This window comes from Myotis yumanensis, unplaced genomic scaffold, assembly GCF_028538775.1.
Source record: "Myotis yumanensis isolate MYYU_CA2020_CCGP unplaced genomic scaffold, mMyoYum1.0.hap1 SCAF_13, whole genome shotgun sequence".
Lineage (NCBI taxonomy): Eukaryota > Metazoa > Chordata > Mammalia > Chiroptera > Vespertilionidae > Myotis > Myotis yumanensis.
The window spans coordinates 29,619,488-29,635,511 of NW_027223764.1; the positions used below are offsets into that span (position 1 = coordinate 29,619,488).

The following is a 16,024-nucleotide window of genomic DNA, read 5'->3' on the forward strand; positions in this document are numbered from 1 at the left end:
TGATCTTTGAGAATTTTTATTAATTTTTCATATACTATGCCAGCAGTATATTTTAAAAGAGACACAAAATAACTAGGAAGAAAAATGCTACTAAGTTTTTTTTTCAGATATTACCAATGATTTTCTGGGATATATCTATGAATCATGGACATGAAGTGAATTTAATTGTTAGGGAGACAAGAAAATCCCAGAATAAATGACAATATTTAAATAGTGAATAAAGGTCAGCTTGTACATTTAGTAAGTATTATTGATGAAAGTACATAATGATGATGGTAAATGCCCACCAAAAAAATTCCCTTTAGATGAACAACTCTTACAGCATGCTGAATTAGAGGTAAATAAGACAAGCTTTTTTTAAAAAAAAAATTAAATCTTTATTGTTGATGTTTAATTTGTCCCTTTTGACCCCCAGTGACCCCTTCTAGCCCATCCCCACCCTGCCCCAGGCCTTCACCACCCTATTTTCTATGTCCAGGGGTTATGCATATATGCATACAAGTCCTTTGGTTGATCTCTTCCCACCCACCACCCTCCCCTGTCTTCCCTTTTAATAAAAAATTAATTTTAAAAAACTTAAAGGTTATATTTTATGGTGCTACAATAGTAGAGGTTTATATTGCTACATTTTCAATTTTACTATAACAATGAAAAAAACTAGAATAATATTGTGGAACATCAATAAAACAGCATATTGTTATTGATAACATTGTTGTTTTAAAAAGATCCAAAATTCCTTTATTTACTTTTTAACTCTATATTGGTAATCCAAGATTACGTTTTTTAGCATTTGTATAAAAGTAAACAGTGTTTGCTATTCAGTGATTGGTACTGTCAACTATTGATTTTCATTTTCCATTTCATGAATTGGTTTCTCAATGAAATTTATTTTATATATTTTTAAATGATGAAAGAATTCAAAGACATGGATATTACCCTATTAATTTTATCAATTTTATTTATTTTAACACAACAATAAACAACAGGTCTTAAAGTAGAGTATTTCATTATGACTGGTATTAAGAAATTAGGTGCTTTCCCTCCAGAGGCCATGACCATGCCTTTCCCTTCCTCCTCTTCTTCCCCCACAAGCATGAATCTTCTAAACTCAAGGGGACCCCACAAAGACTTGAAAGGAGGGGAGCAATGGGCAGAGGCAGCTCATCCTGGGCTAACCCCTTGAACGTATCCCGAAGGCCCCCTTTTCTCTGACTCTCCAGTGAGCTGACAGCAGCCCCACCTTGGCTCACTTCTTTCCCATAGTGTTTCTAGAGCCAAAGCAGAGCACAGCCTAAGCTCTGTCCTGTTGCTTCTTCTATCCTAGATAGAAGCCCTTCCTTGTTCCACTGCCCCCAGCTTTACAAAATGTACTCTCAAAATAAATGAGTAAAATAAAAATGAAAAATGAAAATTAAATTCTAGCACATTAGGCAGTAATCGAGGAGCCAAGATCAGAGTTTCTGAGTTCAGGCTCTATAGTCAGAATGGTCTAGCTTTAAGTCCGATTGTGTTGCTTACTAATTGTGTGAACTTGGGAAGTCACTTAAACCCTCTAACTTTAGCCTCCTTATTAGCAAATTGGGATAGTGTGTAATTTATAAAACTGGATAGCACTATCTCCAAATAACTCCTGAAGAAGAAATGGAGAGTGAGTTCTGGAGCATTTGAGTACCAGGTGATCTTAGGATCCAGATGTGCCACATTCCTTCTCCCATTTGATTATCCAGTCTTTCTTCAGATTTTACAAGCAGATTAATTTTCCCTTTCTCCCTCATCAAGTCAAGTTATATAATTTTTTTCAGTCATGTAGTTTGACTTATATTGACTATTTATGTTAATGAAAATGTTCCTCTACTCAGCCATTTGAAAACTTAGGATTGAAAACTGATCAATTTTCAGATGGGAGAAATAAGCAAATATCTGGGGAGAGTGAAAAAAGCAAAACCATGGTTTTCCTCAAAAGATGAATCCCCCCAAAATATTATAATAGCAAAAAAAATTAAGATAATTTGACAAGTATTTTTCAAAGCAAACTATTGAATATCAGTTGTGTGTGGGAAAGAAAAGTACATAATACATGGTCCTACTTATTAAGTGGTTCATGATGTGAAGGACTAATTTGATGTTATTTTATCTTCTTTTTCTTCTTTCTTGCTTTTTTTTTCCCTCTCTGTGTTTCTCACAGTTCTTTTATATTCTAATCTCTGGCTCCAAGTTCTTTTTCTTGGGTTAGGTAGTACTTCAACAGGATTTCCTTAGAATCAATCAGAGGATAAAAACAAAACAAAACCGTAATAAATTTCCAGTTACCTGTGATCATGTGATTTTTTATAACATACTTGATGAACATAAATCCTAAGTATCTTTTTTTTTTCTTCCTCTACGGATCTGGATTATTTTTTGCTTTTGTGAAGTTTGTCATCTCTTCATGATATGATCTGAATACTAACATGCCCCCAATCATCTGTTCCAACTAGTTTGCCCAAAGCCATCAGATATCTCATTCATTTGAATTTATATCATGAAGGTCTCTCAACAACAAAAAAACACTTTATTTTAAAATAATAACCTTCACAAAGTATTTTTATTGACATGATAAAGCTTGAAAATTGCATATGATAAAGAGTGATAGAGATGAAGGCATTTTCTCCCACAAAATTACTACATAGGAAAAAAAGAAATAAAAGAAGGAAACATATATAAGAAATCTGTGTTAGAGATCTGGAGATAAAACACAAGATGATAAATCTATAATCATCAGCATCAATTTTGAGAATACTAAGGATAATATGTGACCTATAATTATTTAGGACAATTTACCTAAACATTTTGGTTCATATTTATAAATACCAGCTCTCCAGCATATATAGATCTTAAAGCAGTAGTTCTAAAAGACTGTATTGAATATTAGAGATTTGGAACTCAAGAAACTGAATATTAAATAAGTACCCAGATGATTATAGTGCACAATGAAGTTGTAAAATAACTTGCCTCAGCTGCCTAAAAGTGTTCCAGGATTATTATTATAAAGTTTGACACCAGAACTTTTAAAATTCAGTCTATCATTAATTTTTTTTTAATTCTGAGACTTGTAGCAGTTGTGTCTATAACCAGGTGGAAGAGAAATAATAATTAGGGGGGAAGCATGGTAGTTCTGTGTTTGAATTACTGTCTCTCTTGAACTGTGGCCAATTTTCTCACCTGTGTCTTTTATTTCAGGATTAAAAGACACAATAAAGATCATCTCATTTCCTAAGCAAAAAGTCTTGAATGTGCACAGCTAGTTTACTGTAAGGATGGTCATCACAAAGTATTTATAAAAAAGAAAAAAATCATAACCTACATGTTCAGCTATAGGGAATGGTTAATTATGATAAAGGCACAGGGTTCAGATAATATGAAGCCAATATAAATTATGTTTCAAAATAACATTTAATGACATGAAGAATATTCATGATACACTGACAAGTGACAACAGAACAAAAGTTGATAGCCTAAAGTTATCTCTCATGCCTAGTGCAGGCAGAGATGGGATGGTCTTTCTTGGAACTTTATCAGACTCAACAATTTTTCCCAAAATATAAGCAATTAATATCTACTTATCTGGTTTCTGAGCGCGTGAAACTAGAATACCAGCACTCTAGACCTGTGTTATTGAATGTGTGATTCTGACTCTTATAAAAGGGAGGGAATGAGAGAAAGAGAGTGAATGGAAAAACTATTTGAAAGTTATGTGGACAGTCCTGACCACTCAGTACTCTACATGCTATTCTTGGTGAAAGTCAGGTCTAACATAAGGATATGGATATACAATTGGACTATATGTTGCTTTCATAAAGTTTTTATTTTATGTTAATGGTATGTTCTTGGTTTTTACTAAATGAAACTATAAAAAATATTGATGCGAGTTTTACTTTTGAATTTTATATTAAAATAGTGGATAATAAGCCTTCCCCAGATATTCTGTATATACCCCTGTCTCCATGGACTTTATATTCTCAAAGTGTTTCCTTATGCTTCAAGACAAAACTCAAATAACTCCTCTGCTAAGAAATAGTCCCCATTCCCCACAGTCAAAACTAGTCTTGCCTTCTTTTTACTTTTCCTTAAAGCAATTGTCATATGTTATATCAATCGTCTACTCTTGCAAAAATTTCACCACAAAAGTTAATGCTTTGAACAACTATTTATTAGTATTTTTCATGTTTCTGTGGGTTGACTGAAATCAGTTGGACAGTTCTTGCTTGGAGTCTGTTATACGGTTGCAGTCAGATGGCAGCTGGGGCTGGAGTCATCTGACTAAGCTTGATGGATGACAAGGCCTTTTCATTGACATGTCTGGTGCTTAACAGGAGCAGATGAGGGCTGGCTGGGCATTTCTGTTTCTGTTTCTCCACCTGTTTTCTCCATGCTGCTTGCTTTGGCTTCATCACAGCAGGATTGTCTCAGGATAACTGGATTTCTTATGTGGAGACAGGTTTCCTCCAGAACTAGTGTTCCAAGGCTGAAACTAGATGCAGGCTGAAGCGGTAAGGTTTCTGACGATTTAGCTTTGGGAGTCCTAGAACTTACTTCTGCCATGTTATATAGGCCAAGGAAATCACCAAGGCCAGCCCAGATCCAAAGAGAAGGGAATTAGACTCCATCTCGATGTGAAGAGCTGTACAGGGATGGAGGGCATGGATGGTGGCCATCTTTAGAAGCTACCTAACATATCTAGAATAAGAAAAAGGTTTCAGTGCTGAGAAGGATTTCAAAGATCATTTGGTTTTCCTTTCTTATTTTAATGAAGAGAAAAAGAATAGAACGATGAAATAATTTGCCCCAAATCAAATTATACATTTCCTCACTTTCCAGCATGAACTAAACTCCCAAAATGAGGTAGGATTGTTCATAGCCTGTGGCATGGTTTGTTCATAGCCCAGAAAAGACTGTGAATAAATTACACATACAAGTACTTGCTAACATGAATAGGGTATGTTGTAGAAAATAAGTTTAGCTGTTCTGCATCTCATTTTAAGGAGCGGGAAAAAGGTCAGGTTTCTTAATTTGCCCTCGAACATGTACACCTTTGACCTGATTTAGCCATTGTTCGATGTTGTGCAATCAACCCAGGCATAGGTAAAATTAAAAAAAAAAAAAAGAGGTTCCCACAGCTATACTTCTCTGAAAACATCTTGTTTTGTGTCTTTGACTTTGGAACAATGAAAATGATCTAACTATAGAAAGCAAAATTAAATGAAAGTGAAATAAAAGGCATTCCCCAAATGGAAAGGAAAATGAATAAATAAACCCATCATTAGGTTTATTAAAAAGTTAACAAGTAATGATAATATGATATTTGATAGTATTAAGAAATTATTGTTCATTTTTTAAGATGCAATAATGATATTGTTTGGTTATTTTTTTAAAGTTGTTAAAATAAAACAATTCTTATCCTTTTGAGATACTTACATAATTTATAGAGGATTAATATGATGATTGAAACTGGGCTCAAAATCATCCAGTATGTATCATACACTGGAGAAGGAATAGGGGTTTTGAATTTATCATTTTATTTTCTCTATTATAGTTGGTATTTTTCATAAGAAAATGTTTTTTTTTTTCTGTAAGCTGCATCTTCAAAATTATAGGCATATTTTGGAAAGATTCCAACTGTTTGGGTTTTTTTTAATCTTCTTAAATTCTTCAGCAATTTTTTCATGTATATGTGAGTAGATTTTTCTTTTGGCAGGTCTATAGCTTTGTTTCATTTTCAAGGACAAATGAATGGGCAGGAATATTATTAATGATACCTAAATTCAAGAAATAATCTCCTTTGAAAGCAAGAACTTGAAAAACCATAAAGATAAAAATGTTATTAAATTGTATTTATTGCTACTAAGAAAACATCTTGAAATAGATTTCTAGTGGATAATGTAATAACTTAAGAGAAGAGCACCCTCTGCTGTCTTGACAAGAAATGTTAACACAAATGAGGAGACACTATTGTGTCCTTGATTTTTCCAGTTACCAGCCACAGTAACTGGAATGTATCATAATATTAATAATAATAATTATTATTATTAGTAGTAGTAGTAGTAGAAGTAATAGTAGTAGTGGTAGTATGTTAATAATTATTATTATTAAAAACCAAGGTAGATGATATCATAGTCAACTTTTCTTTTAAAACCATATCAGGGATGTAGGGAACCACTACTGGCCTGCAAAGGTGGGGTTAGAATTTATTTCCTAAAATATATAAAGGCTATAAAACTAAGCAAAAATAACTTTAACACACACATCTACTGTGAACCAAATTTTACCCATTTGGAGACAGTCAACCCAATCGCTTGGGTTGCTAGGTGAACATGTCTTTGTGTGAAACTGAGAACAAAATTATTTCCATAGATTTCCCTGTGCATTTGAACTTGTCAGTACTGTGCCACTGCTTAGGAAGTCCATTGCTACCCTGGGGACTTTAGAAATTCAGCCCGGTGGGTTCCACTCCCAGTCTGCTGTTCAGGTAAGTTCAGTGCATTAAAGCTCTTATGTGGAGCTCACTTAAAGGCTAGGCAAGGCCAATGTTAGCCTACTCCATGGCTGCCTGTGCCTGTCCTTGTCATGATCCTAAGAGTCAGATGAAACAATAACATGTTTTTATCATCATATGTCATTTTCCATTTATTTTGTTTGAATTCCTCTTTCTTGAGGAAGAGTCTGTGAATACTGGTTTTTGAAGTGGCACTGTGTTGAGTAAAGGGTTAACAAAACCCATTCTTCTATGAAATTTGACCTTGGGTTAACTTTCTAGTTCTGTTTGCCTGGAACCTGATAAAGGTGGCACGTCAGCTGTGTTACTGAGGAATATTGCGTGTGGTAAAAATGACCTCTGATTCTGAACTGCCTCTGACTCGGGAGGGCAGAATGCATTAAAAATATCAGTTTGGGAGACATAGCTTCGGATTTCTCAAGGTGTGATGATGCTTGCAACTCACATGTCCTTTGTGGAGACCCAGAGGCTGTTGTTATAAGATATACTGGTTTTTAAATGGCAAGATTGTCTTCTTCTTGTTTTTTTTTTTTTAAGGCTGCATAAGATCCCTGTGTGTGAATTATATTTTTAAAATCAAATTTTCAGTCAACAGACACACTTATAGTTTTCCCATATCTTGACTATTGTGAATAATGCTGCAATGAACATGGGGGTACAGATATCTCTTTGAGATTTCATTTCCTTTGGATATATACCCCAGAGTAAAATTGCTGGATCCTATGGTAGTTCAACTTAAAATTCCTTTAGGAACCTCCATACTGTTTTCCAGACTGTCTGTATTGATTTACATTTCCACACCTAGCATACAAGGTTTCTCTTTTCTCTGCATCCTCTCCAATGCTTATTAACTTTTGATATTTTGATAGCAGCCATGCTAACAGGTGTGGGTGACATCTCAATGATTTGCATTTCCCTGATGATTAGTGATGTTGAGAGTCTTTAATATCACTGAACTGTGCACTTAAAAATAGTTAAGAGGGTATATTTTGTTACGTGTACTTTATCACAAATTTTATAAATATACTAGAGGCCCAGTGCATGAAAATTCATGCATTGGAGGGGGGGTCCCTCAGCCCGGCATGCTCACAGTCCGGGAGCACTCAGGGGTGGCAGGCAACCCAGCCATCAGGAAAAGACAATGCCCCATCATACCTCTGCTGCTGCCACTGCTGGCAGCGCAAGCCTCAGTTGGCCCTGGTTACCTGAGCCTTGGGCAGCCCTGGGCGGCTGGGAAGCCACCATCCGAGGCTTGCCTGCTGGGCTGGAAGCACTGTGGGACTCCAGTGGCAGGAGCAAGGAGCATTGCGGGCCTGCCACCCCCAGTAGGGCTGAAAGGACTGGGGGACTCCGGCGGGGCTGAGAGGACTGGGCACCACCACCTAGTGGCTATGGGCGCCACCATCTTTGTGACAGTGTGATGGTCAATTTGCATATTCCATCTTTATTAGATAGGATAACTTACAAAAAGAAGCTACTATCAAGAAAATGGATCTTAAGATACAAGAAATAAATCACAATGAATTCTTTAAAGATAAAAAAAGGTATATTAGTTCCTATTAGGTGTGTGGGGGCAGAATTGCACTCCTAAGTCACCACTGCATCTATTTGTGCAGATCTATCGATGTCACAAGTTAACTATCACTTGAAGACAGAAAATAGCTCCTGGACTGCGGTGTGGACTCTGTCAGGCCTCCTTCCACTGCAGAAAAATGCCAGTTGCTGCCCAGATGGCAAGCTGTGTTTCCTTTCCCTCAGAGTCAGGGCCAGGTGTGGCCTAGGGTATTTGTTTTAGTTGGAAAGCTAGTTGGAATAAGAAGATACCCAGGGTGCATCTTGCACCCAGCTGTCATTAAAAAAATATTTACCCATGTCACTCATTATTCTGATATTGTGCAACCACAGCTAGATATAAAAAAGTAAATTGAATGCAGAAATCTGACACCACACTATAGCCAACATTAATAACCTTACATTTCAACATTTTTAAGATTTATCAGAGCACTCTGTCTTGTTTAAAACTATGGAATTTGAACTGTTCCAAATAAAAATAAAATATTTTCTGATAAAATTGCTCTTTAACCTCTTGTATGTTGTGTTCCATGTAGGATTTTGATTGAAACAAAATTGTTTTTAGTTTTTCTAACTACTGATAAATTAATTAAGCAAGGAGGCTATTAGACTGAGGTGGCTGTAATGACTTGGTAGCCTACATTAGCAAACCGAAACCTAAGCCTGAGTCACTGCCCTTGATCCCAGGAAATGAAACCCAAGAATGACCAATGACAAACAGCCAGTGGGGCTTTCCCAAATAAGGCAACTGCTTAAACTCTAGCTAATCAATAATTTATTTGCTTTGCTTCCACATGTTCTCTGTGAAAACCTGGACCCTAGCTTCTGTCAGCAGAGTAGTCCTAACTGCTTTTGGTTTGGTGCTGCCCAATTCAAGTCAGTATTTGCTCAAATAAGTGTCATAAACTTTAATATGACATAATATGCCCTAGTTTCTTTTTTTTCTTTTTAACAGTTCAAACATGCACTGCTCTATTTCAGTCACATAGTAGATGCTTTTACAAATCAATAAGAAAGATATTGGCTACTTAATTTAAACAAAATAAAAAGATTTGAATAAGTACTTCACAAATTATGTCCAAGTAGCCAATAAGCCTGTGAAAAAGTGTTCAACATTGTTCTATGTCATGGAAACAGAGTGTAAAGCCATCATGAGGTATTTTACACCCACAGAAATGACCAAAATTAGAAGGACTAAAAATATTAATTCTTTAAAGTAGGTAGAGCAACTAGAACTGGCACACATTACCGGTGAGAGTGTAAATTCATTTGATCACTTTGGAAATCTGGTGGTACCTACTAAAGCTAAACACATACTTAACTCATGACCCACCAGTTCTACTCCTTGTTAGATAACCAAGAGAAATTAGTGCATATGTCTATCAAAAGACAAGTATAAAAATTTTAACGAGTTTTCTTAATGGTCAAAAATTGGAAATTGGAAGCAGTCCAACAGTCTATTAAAAATAGAATGGGCCGAAACCGGTTTGGCTCCGTAGATAGAGCGTCGGCCTGTGGACTGAAAGATCCCGGGTTCGATTCCGGTCAAGGGCATGTACATTGGTTGCGGGCATATCCCCAGTGGGAAATGTGCAGGAGGCAGCTGGTCGATGTTTCTAACTCTCTATCTCTCTCCCTTCCTCTCTGTAAAAAATCAATAAAATATATTTTAAAAAAATAGAATGGATAAACTGAGGGATTTTCTTATAGTGGAACCCTAGGTGGCAAGGAAAATAAAAAATCTATTGCTACAATGTAACAGCGTGAATGAATTTTACAGACCTAATTCTGAATAAAAAAAGAAAAACATAAAACAGTTTGTATGTATGTACTAGTATGTATGTATGTATGCGTGTATGGTTCCATAAGTAGATAATAATTAGAAAGATATTGGTAAAGTTCATAAATAGATCAAATTAATGTATGGTAATAGAGGTCAGCATAGTATTTACCTTGTGAATATCAACTAGGAGAAGTTATGAAGGGGCACCTAGGATGCTAGAAATGCCCTGTATCTTGATCTAGTAGAATTTATTTATTAGTTAACTTGAAATCTATATTCTTTACATAGTTTAATATCTCATTAAAAAGAAAAGAAAATATAGTTCAGAAAGAAGCAACAAAATAGATCCTCTTGAAACTAACCAAAAGCTATGGAGTTAGGCTGGGGATGTCATTAATGAAGCCCTCTACCCAAAGAGAAAGGGAGGCTCAACAGGTCACAGGTGTTTATAGTAGGGTATTTATTTGTATACCTAAGCAAGTTAACACCACTCAATATAAAATGCAAATATAGGGTCTGATTCATAGTACACATGAAAAATATCAGTACTTTTATTGCTGCTACTATTTACTATTACTGTTACAATTTTGTTGTTGTTATTAGTGATTGAGTTTGAATCAGAAGCTCTCACTGTACCCCTGTCGGTTTCTTCTCACTTCCTCATCCCATCCTTCAGTCCATTCTTATTTTCTCCGATTCCCCACCAAGGGTACCATCAGTCCTGGGCATGGGGAAATTGGCATCGTTTTATCTTTCAAAGCAGACTGTGGGCCTGAGATGAGGTCCAGGGACAGAAGGGCCTGAGGGATAGGCTCCCTCAGAAAGAGAACTCGCAAACTGCCAAAAGGGAGGCTGCGCAGTCGACGTCATTCCATGTGCCATCAGTCCGGATCATTACACAATGTTCCCCAGGGTCAGCATTGTTGGGCTCATTATCATTCCAGTTTTGGTAGGTCACAGGCCTTCCTGTCAGATCCACAAAATGACCCTCTCTCTCCTCATCTGTGATGCCCAGGAAGGCATCTCCTCCTGTTATATGCAGGATGGCCGTGTTCTCTTCAGCATTCATGGGGGTGGCCATGGAGGCGTGGAAATGGGTGCACACCGCCTTCACTTTGTCAAAGCTCATCTTTTGACGATTGGTCAAGAAGAACTTCTTTCCAACTTGTTTGCCCAGACCAAAGGCCAGCCCTGAAATAGGAAAAATGGGGTTGACACTGGCTTGTCTTTAAGGCATTTTTCTGGATAAAGGCTTCTAGAGGAGAATTGCCACATGAATACAATATGTCCAGTTAAATTTGAATTTCAAATAAATAATGTATTTTCTTTTTATTATAAGTATCTTCCCACAAAATGTTGAGGACATACTTATCCTGAAAAATGTTATTGTTTACCTGAAATTCAAATTTAAGTAGGTGTCCTGTTCTTTCATTTGTTAAACCTGGCAAACCTAATCTGAAAACAGCCTGGAACAAGGGCCTTTGTCCTTTTGGATAAGAGTTCTAGAACATATGTAATTGGTAGTTCTGTATTTTACCCCAGTATTCACTTGAGAAGAAAGAAAAATGTCTGCGAATATTTGCTTCAGGCCAGCAGGGCACAAAAGGAGCAGGTTAGGCCCCACTGTCAGGTCTCAACAACAGAATAACAAAGAGAAAGAAGCTTAGGTCCCGTTTTCAGTGACACCTACACACGCTGATAGTAGAAAGTACAGGATGGGGGTTGGGGGTGTTTCTGGAGTCAGACTGGCTTCAATTTGTAAACTACCTCCGACACTTACTAGCTCTGTGCCTTTGAGCAAGTTATCCGATTTCTCTTTTTCTCCATTTCTACTAAAAGTTTGGAAGGATTTCACGAGATCAGACCATGAGGAACACTTATGTGGTACTAGAAAATTATATGTATTTAACAAATACCGTGCACCTTCCTAAACTGAAAGCTGCCTGAAACTTGAGAGAGAAGGCTTACATTCTTTGACACGTTCCAATTCTGAGCGCAGAGCTTCTCTTTCTAAAGCAGCCAGGCGATCATCACACTCTAGAAAATGTAAACAAAGCGAAAGAACATTGTTGTGAAGGGATTCCAGAGCTATAACTGGGTAGGGTACTTTTTCCAAATTAAAAATATAATTTTCTTATACATTAATATTTGCTTTTTGAAGGAAAATAAAAATATTAAGAAGAAATGAGGTAAAAGTATCTGTATTGCCATCCAGCCCAAAACATCACTCATCATCTATTGAGGGTATTTAGACACTTTACGCACATGCACACATACATGAACACACATGCACTCCCTCATGACCTAGCATGATAGCACTCCATACGCCAACCTATTCACTAATTTTGTTTTCCCCAAATAAACAACTCCATTGTGAATAAGAAGTAAATCTCTTGGGAATTATTATGTGCTGGCGAATCTAAAAAGATTACAGGTTTTTGTCTTCAGGGAGGTTTTGTTTTTATTGCTTTTATTGTTTTGTTTTTGTTTTTCTCAGAGTTTGTTCAGTAAACCAAGATTTTTGTGAATTGCACATTATTTAAGGGGGGAGGGCATGAGGCAGGCTGTGTGTCAAAGATGGCAAAAATGGCCTCCATATGGTACTGCTTGGAGAAATGGAGTCCGTTTCCCCATTCCTTGAACCTGGGTGGGCCTGTGACTTGCTTTGACAATAGAATGTGACAGAAGCAATAATGGACATGATCTAAGCCTTCAGAAGGCCTTAAAGCTTCTACTCTTTCTGCTATTGGGTATTTTGTAATCACCTCTATGTGAACAAGTGGGGCTGGATTGTTGGAAGATGAAAGACCTGCGGGTCAATTACCCTCATCACCCCAGCTGACAACTAAACAACAGGCCGACATATAAGTGAGACCATTGGTCATCACTCGACCACAGACACTGAGATTAGCAGAAAAAAAGCATTTGGCAGATCCACAGAATTGTGATTTAAATAAATGGTTGTGTTTTTTGTTTGTTTCTCATGAAGTAAAAGATAACTGACTTACCATGTAGAGACTGCTGATGTGAAAAGAGACATAATAAGTCCAACACATATGCGGTCTACTTTCTCCCTTTCGGACCAGAGCCTCACATTGTGGCAGCTAAAGGAAAGCCAGGGCCCAGCTCCTTCAGGGAGTGCCCGGCGAAGGAGTGGCTCTGGAGGGTCTGCCAGTCTGTACTCAGCAATCCGCTTGGGCTCTAAGTAACCTAGCAAGGGCTGAGTGTGCTGGGTCAGGAAGCAGAGTTGGGCATCTTTCCATGAAGCAGCAGAAGTGGCATCTCCCAGCTGGTACTCAAAATCCCAGGACCCTGGGGCTAGGCTGTCAGCTTAGACCTGGTTGAGGTTAGCTTCTTACCTGGACATTTTCCAGGATCTCCTTTTTGGCCCACACTTCCTGGTAGCCCAGGGGGTCCTGGATTTCCTTGAGGCCCCAACTTTCCAGGGGGACCTTGAATGCCTCGGAGCCCTTGGCCTATGGGAAGAAGGAAACATAAATTAGTGTCTCTGTGTTTGCTCTATTTCTCCAAGAGCTTGATGCTTAATCTTTTCCCAGGAGAGCAGAGACATTAATCCAGGACCAGCTTTCTAAATCACTACTTCCACTGACCCAGAGAGGAAAATCTTCCCAGGTCCCTCGGGATGGCTTGCCATGAAGGGCCACTCCCTGAGCAAGCAGGACAACCACATGTCACCAACTCCTGTGTGGAAGTCAGGGATGCCAGAGTCAGAGCTGTATTTGTTTTGAACTATAATATGTAGTTGAGATAAATATGATCTATATGAATTGGACATTGCTTTTACATCTCTCGGCAGTTTTGTCTGGCAGGTAAAGATTCACAGAGAAAGAACAGCCGAAGCTCTACCTGGTTCTCCTTTTTCTCCCTTGGGGCCATCACGCCCATCTCTGCCTGGCAAGCCGTTGATGCCTGGAGAAGCACAGGTGATCACAGGGCAGGTCTTTTGAAGGTTCTCATTGGGTTCTATTTCTGAATAAGATGTTGTCACCACACTCAGAAGAAGGAGAGAGAGTGATGGAAACAGAGCCATGGTCCTCACCTTGGTGTGTGGAAAGTCAAAGAAGATTATCTCATCGTGTTCAGTTAATCAACATGCATTTACCAAACATTCCCTCTGTCCTATAACATGTACTGGGCAGAGATGATGTAGAGATGGATGGCCCACCCATTGCTGCCTCCAGACTGGGGATGTGGAAAAGCAAATCTTCCTTCGGATATTGTGTGATGAGTACTTTAACATGGGTAGGAATAACATGCAGTGGCGTCCCTAGAAGGGGGTCCCAAATGGCCCAGGCCTCTGGTTTTACCATTAGAAGGCTGTGCATATGCTCCCCATATCCTTTCTGAGACCCACTTCCAGCACACTTATGCCTATTGGCTTAAGGCAGCGGTTCTCAACCTGTGGGTCGTGACACGTTTGGCGGTCAAACGACCCTTTCACAGGGGTCGCTTAAGACCATCCTGCATATCAGATATTTACATTACGATTCATAACAGTAGCAACATTACAGTTATGAAGTAGCAACGAAAATAATTTTATGGTTGGGTCACAACATGAGGAACTATATTTAAAGGGCCAGAAGGTTGAGAACCACTGGCTTACGGAGTGGAAGTGAATGGAGACCCAGGAATCTGTAGGAGCCCCCGCTCACCCCACTTCTCCCATTTGGGCCCATCTTCCACCTGCATCCCATCCTCATATCTAGGCAGATCATTGCCCTTCAGAGCCAGTTAACCGACACTGACTTAATGGCAGGCACTGAACTGTAGGCTGGTGATTCAGAGAGGAATAGTCACCGCTAGTCACTAACCCAGAATTAACTTGCGTTTGCTTCCTTGGAAAGTTTTATTTCCTGCTGCAAGAGAGACTTACCAGGGGTAGCATTTTGGAAATGTCTCACTACCTTGTCCCCAGCAGGGTGCCAGATTCCTCGCTAGTTCCTGGAGGAAATTTCCTGTGTTCTGTGGATAAAAAACACTGGCAATTACCACTCCCTTGACTCCCCTTCCTATTTCTTAATCTTAGCATTTCATCTCTCCTTCAATGCTCTCTTTCAAAACTGTCATTTCCCAGGAAACCTCAACATACTAGCTTCGTGGTTCTATTTCTTTATGGCTTTCTTTGGAAAAGAAGGCAGTGTCATTTCTGCAAATGGTCAGGTAAATCCAGAAAGCCACAGGTGCCCAGCAAAAGCAAAGAAAGAATGACTTCTGCTGGCCATCTCCCCACCTTCACCCCTCAGAAAACTTCCCGTAGGCCTCCAAGGTCAAGTCAAGTCCCTAGAAAGATCCAGGACCATAGATCCATTTAGCAGAAAGGACTTACTGGGTCTTGTGCAGAGCAGGGATGCAAAGGTGAGGAGGCTGGCCCTCCAGCCAGGGCTCTGGCAGATGTCTCAGGGTAAGGAAGGAGGCTGGACTGGGCAACTGCAGGGCCCAACCAGCCTTGTGAACTGAGATGGACAGGCTGGCCTGGCCTTCAACCTCAGATTAATAAACAACTCTTCTTGGGACTGCACTAAACTCCTAGCATTGCCCAGCGGTTTCTGGCACAAAGTTCAGCAGCTGTTTGCTTTAATACTGCACAAATCATCCTTCAAATTGCCATCTATTATTTATTGTGGTAAAATACACATAACATCATATTTGCCATTGTGACCATTATTAGGTGATAATTCAGCAGCATTAAGTACATCTACATTGTTGTGCAACCATCACCACTAATCATCTCCGGAACTTTTTCATCATCCCGGACCGAAAGTTCATACTCATTGAACAATAATTTCCACTCCCCACTCCCACCCCTCAGTAACCCCCAATTACTACTATTCTACTTTTCATCTCTATGAATTTGTCTATTCTAGTACCTTATATTAGTGGAATCATATGATATTTGTTCTTTTGTGACTGGCTTATTTCACTTAGCATAATGTCTTCAGGATTTATCCATGTTGCAGCATATATCAGAATTTTCTTCCTTTTTTAAAATATATTTTATTGATTTTCTACAGAGAGAAAGGGAGAAGGATAGAGAGTTAGAAACATCGATGAGAGAGAAACGTAGATTCAGCCACCTCCTGCACACCCCCCACTGGGGATGTGCCCGCAACCAAGGT

The 16,024-nt window shown here is 38.6% G+C and overlaps 1 protein-coding gene across 1 annotated transcript; it reads right to left on the reverse strand.

The window, feature by feature from the left end:
- Positions 1 to 10,425: 10,425 nt before the first annotated feature.
- MBL2 (mannose binding lectin 2) lies at positions 10,426 to 14,793 on the reverse strand. The gene is made up of 5 exons (XM_070431900.1): positions 14,782 to 14,793; positions 13,755 to 13,947; positions 13,247 to 13,363; positions 11,856 to 11,924; positions 10,426 to 11,078 (listed from the first exon to the last, which is right to left on the reverse strand). Exons 1-5 carry the CDS (start codon positions 14,791 to 14,793, stop codon positions 10,705 to 10,707), a joined length of 765 nt encoding a protein of 254 aa, XP_070288001.1. The 3' UTR covers positions 10,426 to 10,704.
- Between the last annotated feature and the right edge of the window lie 1,231 nt (positions 14,794 to 16,024).

Excerpts from the sequence above, each read along its gene's own strand:
- MBL2 (XM_070431900.1), bottom strand. Across the intron at positions 13,364-13,754 it reads GGGAGAAAAAGGAGAACCAG|GCCAAGGGCTCCGAGGCATT; the intron begins GTAGAGCTTCGG and ends TTCTTCCCATAG. Across the intron at positions 11,925-13,246 it reads AGATCCTGGAAAATGTCCAG|AGTGTGATGATCGCCTGGCT; the intron begins GTAAGAAGCTAA and ends TACATTTTCTAG.